The sequence below is a fragment of the Pygoscelis adeliae genome, unplaced genomic scaffold (assembly GCF_000699105.1).
Source record: "Pygoscelis adeliae isolate BGI_AS28 unplaced genomic scaffold, ASM69910v1 Scaffold263, whole genome shotgun sequence".
Classification (NCBI taxonomy): domain Eukaryota; kingdom Metazoa; phylum Chordata; class Aves; order Sphenisciformes; family Spheniscidae; genus Pygoscelis; species Pygoscelis adeliae.
In genome coordinates this window covers 1,575,059-1,583,204 of record NW_008824552.1, presented here as the reverse complement: position 1 = coordinate 1,583,204, position 8,146 = coordinate 1,575,059, and the positions used below count along the sequence as shown (strand labels likewise).

At 46.1% G+C, this 8,146-nt stretch overlaps 1 protein-coding gene across 1 annotated transcript in view; it reads right to left on the bottom strand.

Annotated features, from left to right (window-relative positions):
* Window positions 1–6,919: 6,919 nt before the first annotated feature.
* The window catches only part of MAP6 (microtubule-associated protein 6), a 49,789-nt gene continuing 48,562 nt past the window's right edge, over window positions 6,920–8,146 (bottom strand). Inside the window, exon 5 of the mRNA XM_009321956.1 lies at window positions 6,920–7,081. Within this exon, the coding sequence (XP_009320231.1) occupies window positions 7,012–7,081 (70 nt within the window). The 3' untranslated portion in view covers window positions 6,920–7,011. The remainder of the gene's footprint in view (window positions 7,082–8,146) is intronic.

Below are 8,146 nucleotides of genomic sequence, written 5' to 3'. Positions count from 1 at the left end.
AACAACCCCAGCTCCCTCAGCCGCTCCTCAGCAGACTTGTTCTCCAGACCCCTCACCAGCCTCGTTGCCCTTCTCTGGACACGCTCCAGCCCCTCGACGTCCTTCTTGGAGTGAGGGGCCCAAAACTGAACACAGTATTTGAGGTGCGGCCTCACCAGTGCCGAGTACAGGGGCACGATCACTTCCCTGCTCCTGCTGGCCACACCATTTCTGATACAGGCCAGGATGCCATTGGCCTTCTTGGCCGCCTGGGCACACTGCCCAGGCATTGAGATGGTCACCCCTGGCTCGGCTCTCTGGAACGTGATTCATCCAAGCTATTTTTACCATATCCCTTAGGATGAGATGTGTTGTCTACTGGAAGTGTCCATTTCTCAGATGGTGAGGGCAAGGCGACTGGAGTGAACATCTCAGATGGTGAGGGCTCGTGTGCTTGGATAAATCCCTCCTTGCAATTTCAAGCCTTCTGCCCTTCCCTTCTGCTGCCTGTCTCCCAGGTCACCGCCTGGACCAGTGCCTGGGCCTGCTGGGGTGTCTGTCTCTCTTTCCACCTCCTAGGGGAAGGTTGGACCGGTCACCCTTTCAGGATGTCCCCAGTCACACTAATTCCAAGTGAGGTTCAACAGAGGCATTTGCTGTAAACCTAGAAGAAGAACCTGAATAAAACATGGCTTTTGGTGATGGTCTCACCTCCTGGCTGCATCTACTCGTGCATGGGGGATGGAGACCAAAGCCCACGTGTAAATGGGGAAAAGTGGGCTAGAGGGTAGTGTGCATGGGAAAAGGCCATTCAAACACTTCCCTGAGGACCATTTTCAATATTGATTTAGGAGCTTACATGCCCCTGAAAGCAGTGTGATTAGCACTTGAAGACCAATGGAGATTTTAGCTCTGTTCATATGACCTTGGCCCAGAAAAGACAATTCCATGTCATACACATCTCCTGTGACAACACACTGAGGGTACTTACAGTTAATCCGGATTTCTGGAGAACCTCCTTCTCCTAAAATGCACCCAATCTAAACACCTTGCCATGAACTTCGTTTGCGTTTTATTAGCTTGCCTTGTTTTGAGAAGCTTTCTGTTTTGTCACTGCTTTGGGTTTTGTTTCCTGGGTTGAATAGCTGGTTTATCATATTTCTGCTAGACATGAATGAATAACTGAGTTCTTCTGTAATGATGCTAACTCCTACTGGACAATAATGGCTATCCTCAGTGCCCTGCGTAATACATTAATGCTTAATATAAAAATAGCTCACCCTTTGAAAATGTGCTGTTCTGGGAGTTGTGATTGTACAGTTTCATAAATATATATTCATCTTTCTTCCTGAGGAAATATAAACAAGGAATAGTTAATCAGAAATGCGCTATGCAGAGGACAGAAGAAAATCAATTATGTTTTCTTGAGCTGCTTTATTCAATGACTTCTATGCAGATTTGTATATTCACACGATAAATACTGAGGAACCAGGCAAGAAAGAGTCATTCCTTTCATGTTTACTTCCATGCAAAAATATTCCTTTATGTTTTTCTCTTAGGGTAATTTAGGAAATTATTTTTAAAGGAACATTTATTTGTGCAGCTGCTAGACACAGTTGGATTGGTAAATACCTCTGCTTCCATTGGTTTAAAAAAAATGTGATTACAGAGAAAAGCTTAAAGAGATGACTGGAGAATAAAGGATGAAAACACAAAAAATAAGCCAATGTCAGCTTTAATTTAATTATTTTTTAATAACTTGTGAACTCTGCATGCATGAGATAAAACGTTTAAATACTTGGGGATTTGGTACTCCTTTGAATGAGGCCCTCCTGGCGGATGGGCTCCAGCTGCCGAGCCTGGATCCAAGGCTACGTTATTCCATTGGTCAGGAGCGCTGGGATCTGGCAGTTTGGTTTTGCTGAATGTCAGGAAGGAACAGGCTGCACCCTTTGGATCCTAGGTTTGACATCCCCAGATCCTCTGCCGTGTTAAGTCATCCGCACTCCTCCAAAGCCAAGGTTCAAAGCAATGTAATGGTGTTGGTTTACACCAGGATTTGGCCCGCGCACTTTCCTGTCATGTCGTCTGAAAATTAAGAGGATTTTGGTTGTACCTTATAATTGATTGTGCCTATTAATTACTGCATGTATGCATTTGACTTCTTAATTAACCCATCCTAGGGCACTGCAAGGATCTGGACCAACAGCCTCAACTTGATTTGGAGCAGCAGTTGTGATCCCGAGAAAATGTCCTCTCAAACCCTTGTTCCTCTTCCAATAAAGGATAACACAGCTACCAACCTTGCCTCACAGGTATCCCCAGATCACCAGGACTACAGCAGCCCTCCCACCACCACGAATTCATGATATGGTGAGGGCCATGAGCCTCAGTTATGTCTTGTGATCCATTTTGGACCACAGTGGGGAAATCTGCAGCTCAGGGAAGGTAAGTGATGGAGTGGTTTTGGTATCCCAAGGTGTGTGAATATGACTTTCTGGGAAGGATATTTTGGGTCTCGCTGGTTTTGGTGGTCCATCTCCATGCTGGTTAGCTCTGAGCTAAAGGCCACCAGTGAGAGTATCATGATGGTTCATGTGACTCCTGCCATTTTGCACTATGGGCGAAGACAGGTCCATTCCTTTCCCTTCTGATCCGGACCCTAAATAATAGCATCGTCTCAGCTATTTCAGATTTCTCCTTCCCCTGAAACTTGTGGCTTATCTTGCACCAAAATACCATCTGGGGACAGTACCTTCCAGCCCATCTCTGTTCCATCACCCCATCATGGAAAAGCCATTTCAGGATGGTGATTTCATTATACATCATTGATGGGGGATAAATTATTAAAGCAGATTCATAAAAAATGAAAGACATTTTACACAGAGAAGGAGTCTTGACAGTAACCTAGATATGTCACAAAAACTGATTGCCACCACATAGGAAAACCTGCCCCTCTCCAGAGCAAAGGGGTAAGTTATGAAAGATGCATGAGGGTAGAAGAAGACATGAAGTGACTGGAATGACAGAGTGGGAGATAAACACATCAAGGTAAAGGAAACAAAAGAGAAAAGACAATGGAGGAAAGGGGGAGTCAATAGAGGTTAAATAATTCAGGTCAGGATTTTTAAGAGCCTTAAAGAAACAAGGGAGCGTAAGTCATCTAGGAATCATTGGGGGGAGGAGGGAAACAACCAAACCAATGTGCTATTCACAGCATTAAAAAGAGCTGTTGGATTTTCTGTGCCTTTTGGACAGACCTTGGCTGGTGTAAATCAGCAAGGAGTCAATTCAGTTGGGGGTATTTACACCCTTCTAAGGAAGTGGCCCGTAAATCAGAAGGGCAAATCCAACACGTGCAATTCCAGCAGCTTTGGCCACTTCACACCATGGATGCTGTTGCCCTCAAATCCTAATTGAATCCCTCCTCGGTTCTGCCCTGGTCCTCGATGGATCTGTCTGGGAGCCCTCCCCAGCCACCAAGCTCCTTCAGTCACTGCCTCGTTTAATGGCAATAACCCATCAGATAAGGAGTTTTGCAGCATTAATCCATGTTCATGCTGCCAGTGCTGCTGGTGGGCAAAGCATCTGCTGTGAACTTTACACGTTTCCTCAGCCCTGGGCAATGCTTCTCCCTGAAAATCAGCAAAAGTCCTCAAACCTGTGAAGCCCGGGACCTACAAAGGGTGAAATCCAGTCTGAAACACCCTCCTGAACACTTTCCTCTTCTTTTCCAGTACTGCTGTTCCTCTTCTTTAGGGGATACATCCTCCCTGGACCAGTTTTATTATCCAGATCCTGGAGGGGGGAACAGAAAACTTTGCCTCCTGCCTCTACCTCCCTCCATTGCATTTAATTTCTGATCTGGAAAAACTCCTTTTCTTTCCTTGCTCTAATTTCTGGTCTCCTGTGTTGCTCCGATTTTAGCCTTGGCTTTGCTTGCTTGGGGGATTCCCTTCTCAGCCTTACAGATTTGCCCCACTGCTGATGCAAAGCACAGCCGAAGCTGTAAGGCTGTACCAAGTACACGGCAGATAAAAGCAGTCATGCAAAATTCAGCTGCGTTGAATTAGTCTTGCTGGTGGGAGGATAATTCCTATTAACCACATCTATTACAGTAATACCTCAGGATAAGCGAAAGACAGGCAAAGCAGTGAATAGCACAAAATGAGGGAAACTCCCAGCCCTGAATACTATGTAATCTGAAAAGAGAAGCATGGTAGGAAATATATAATACATTGGGTGGGCAATAAAACAGTTGGTAACTCAATTATTTTTGAGAGTGCGTGGAACCTGCGTGGGGCATATTATGTAGAGGAAGAAAGGCTAAATGGAAAGAGAAGTGGAAGGAAGCAAGAGTCTGAAGATAGCAGTTGACACCAGGAGGAAGGGGAGGGAAATATTAGCAATGGAGAATAGAATCTGTCAGGATATAGAAATTATTACCATTTCTTAACAAACAGTAAATATTCCAGCTTGTGGCAAAGTGAGTATTTTGGGATGAGAAGGGGGAGATGCCGAGTTAAATCAGACCATTGCATTTCTATATGAGATGAAATTTGAATTTTTTTTTTTTTGGTAGGTCTGAAATATCGTACCCAGTCTGGTGGAAAAATATGTGGTTATTTATGAGCTGCATAAACATTTTCTAAAGTGGGTATCTTCTGCCTTGATTTGGGTCAGCGTTTAAATCGACTCCGCCATTTCAAAACCTACCTCTGTGAAATTTCACCTTCCTACTTTGGACCCATTTCCCCGCAGTTTCCACAGGTGAAATGAAAGTCGGTGGCCACTTGTTCCTGCTCTCACCTTGTGCTGAGCTGCTTCAGGGAGCTGAAGAGGCAGAAAAAAATGTCTGTATTTTGGTGAATGTTAGGGTTGGCTTTTCTGCTCCTCCAAGCCAGCTCCCTGAAGATCAGATACTGATGGGAGAACAAGGGTTTTTTCTCATGTTTTCCACCATGGATGTCTGAGTTACTACAAATAATTGTGTATAGATAAGATCCTTGGCTGAGTGGATCTATGCTGCCTTTTTTCCTTGGGTGCATCTGATTCAGAGACAAGTGATGGGCCCCGAGACATGAGAGAGCAACAGCCAGGGGCCTGCCAGGTCCTGCTTCCCCGGGACTCCAGCAGCTCCAGGGATCTGGAGCAAAACCTCCTGCAGGCCACCGATGTCTGGCGCTGGAGCTGTGGACTGGGTTCCTCTCTAAAAATTGTGCAATTGTGGTAATTATACACAAAAAAAGTTAATTACTTAATCATGTGTAACAAGGACCCTTCAGCTACCGAGCGAGGCACACGCTCAGCGCAATTATTCACAGGCATGTAATCTACTTCCTTTTGTATTGAATATTTCATTAGTTACTATTCACATCTTCTCAGAGGTGCTTTGCAATGGTTCAGTGATTGGATTTACTCTAATTTCTTCTTGGCTTGTACAAACGCTGTCGCTACAAATATTCCTCTGTATTTTATCCCTGTAACAAGGATGTTCTTTCCAACCTTTCTGTTGCCAAAGAGAACTCACCACAATGTGAGCATCAGGAGCTTGAGGCAATTTTAGGTTCCTGCTTTGCCTTCAAGGTCCTTTGGGTGGATCCCCATGTTTCTGTCCCGTGCCTGTACCGCTTTTGGCACCCTTGGGATTTTGGCCATCACAGGGTGCCTTAGCAGCGGTACAATATGAATAACAAATAGCAGTAGTAACCAAGGGTCTCAGCAAGTGAAGGGGATTGGCTCTTCTAAAACATTCACTCATTTTAAAGTTGGTCCAGCCATTGCTGGAATCACTCTTAATTTACTCCTGCACAGAACAGGGGTCTGCATAGGAGGAGTACTTATATAGGAGGAGGTGTATCATGGACTTGCATTTGCACTTTGAAATACTTGAATGACTTCTCCAAGCCCAAAGCAGTTTCCTTCTGAACCAGACCCAGCAAACCAGACCCTCTGGTTTTGGAGGCCTTTGGAGCTTCACGGAAGCTGCCCAGCTCTCCCCACCTCTGATGAAGTAGCTGCCTTGTATAATTAATTTGGGAGGGAAGAGCAGCCTTCTCTTAAAGTTAGCGCTTGCGGAAAGTAAAGCAAATCCCAGCTCTAAGTGTTACAACAATTCAGCCTAAACCTAGAAGTATTTATAGGAGTGTGCTGGGCCAGTGCCTTGCTGGAACTGCAGTCTGGGTAATTCATGCCCTTGGCCATCCACAGGGGACAGGCTGTAGGGCTGGCCTACATCTCCCATCATGTGCTGCATATGACATACGGACATAGGGAGCCTCACTCAGAAAAGATGGGCATACAGAACAACCAGACCTGCTAATCCCATGAACCAGCTGCATTCCTCCTACAACATTTCCAGTTCGTGCTCTACAATTTTGCAATGAAACTTTTTTTTGAAAAGTGCTGAGAAGTAATACTCATTTGCCAGCATGGTCTTGTCCAGCATTTACCCTAAATGGCAAATTGAACAAGTTGCATGTTAACAGCCTCAGAAGAAGGTCTGAGATGTTCTTGGCTACAACGCAATGACAAGAGGATCTGCCAGATGTTGCACAAGGTGTGCTTCACCTGGCGACATCCAAATGTGAGTTCCTGACAGCGGTTAAGAATTTATAGTGCATTGAATCTTCCAAGGATTTTTGAAAAGAGCTGCTGATCCTATCAGCTAGGCTTCTGGGATAATCTCTGAAATCCAGTGTGGTGCTTCCATGAGTTATGGGTGTGAATCTGATCTCTCCGTTGCCCGTGTAAACTAGAGAGACCACTGAAACCAGTGCCGTTTCACAGCTATGAATAAAGGGAGAATTGGACCCATTTTCTTTCTCTGACTTTACTGAATATAAATCAAGGCACAGACATGCTAACTGCATTACACAGATCCTGGTGACAGTAACTTCTCAGTGCTTGAGAGACAAGAGAAATTGTCGTTCAACTCTGATCATCAGCTTTATTGTATGCCAGCCAGACGATACACATTTCATGCAGACTATATGTTTGCTCCAATCGCCGCTCAGAAGAAAGTGCTCGACTTCATGTGCGTTGGTCCTGCACTAAGGTACTTGGTTCTTGGTCTGTAGCACCAGTGTTTTTGTCAGGGGTCCTGGAAGCAGAGAAAAAGCATCATTGCAAAGCTGTCAGAGCCATCGGCCAGAGCACGACAACAAAATGCCACCCCCAAGTTGGAATTTGCCCCATGACAAGTGGCTCTGCAGAGCGCTCCCCAAGCAGCCCGCACATGTTTGGTATGTCCTCAGGCTGGTTGGTGAGCCTGGTCCTGGTCCAAAACCCATGGATGTCCACAGCATTGGGAGGGCTGGAGCTCCTGACTTTTTGACCAGCCCCTGGTTCAACGGTGACCAGGATCAGGCCCACCCATCAGCTGTGAAAAATGCTTGCCAATTGATTATAACCTGCATCGAACGAGCACCTCGCTGTAAAATTGTCTCACAAAGAAGCAGTTTGTTTCCCTCAAGGCGGATGGTGAGAGCCCTATAACGCAGGGGAGCCGAGCTCTTGCGCTGCTCAGGAAGTACCCGGTGCCTGTTAAAACAACCGACAGGAAAGCAAGCCCAGCTCACGCCTGCTAACCCCCGTTTGAGAGCACCCCTCCTCCTCAATGCCCCCAGGAGACACCAGGAGGTGATGGTGGTACTGAGGCGTTGGATCCCTGGTGGGATGAGCTCTGGGGCCAGCTCTGTCCCTGGGGTAAAACAGCAGAGGTGCATCAGCCTAAGCACCAAGTTTTGATTATGCTTCCCGTGTTACGGGCAAACTATAGCTCCTGTAGAGTGGATTTGGGGTAGTCTTGGATGGGAGCATAAGAGAATAAAGCCCTGGAGTTAGGGTAGATGCTGCCAGGAGAAGCTCTGGACAGGTGCTGGAGGGAAGGTCGGGTCTTGTTGAAGTGCAGAGGGAGAGATGGGGAAGGAAAGACCTGTAGGGAACGAGGGAATCAACCCTCATTAGGAGACAGAAAAAGAAGGAGGATTTCCAGGGATGAGGAGAGATGTGTGATGGATGTGGAGGGATCTGTGAGGCTGCAGAAAGCAGATGGAGAGGCAGGAGAAACCTGCTCAGCTTTAAAATGGGCAGCTTTGCACAGTGGTTGCATTAAGGGACTGTGGAAATCCCCTTTGTCCCCCAGCCTGATGTTGGCTTTGTGTAG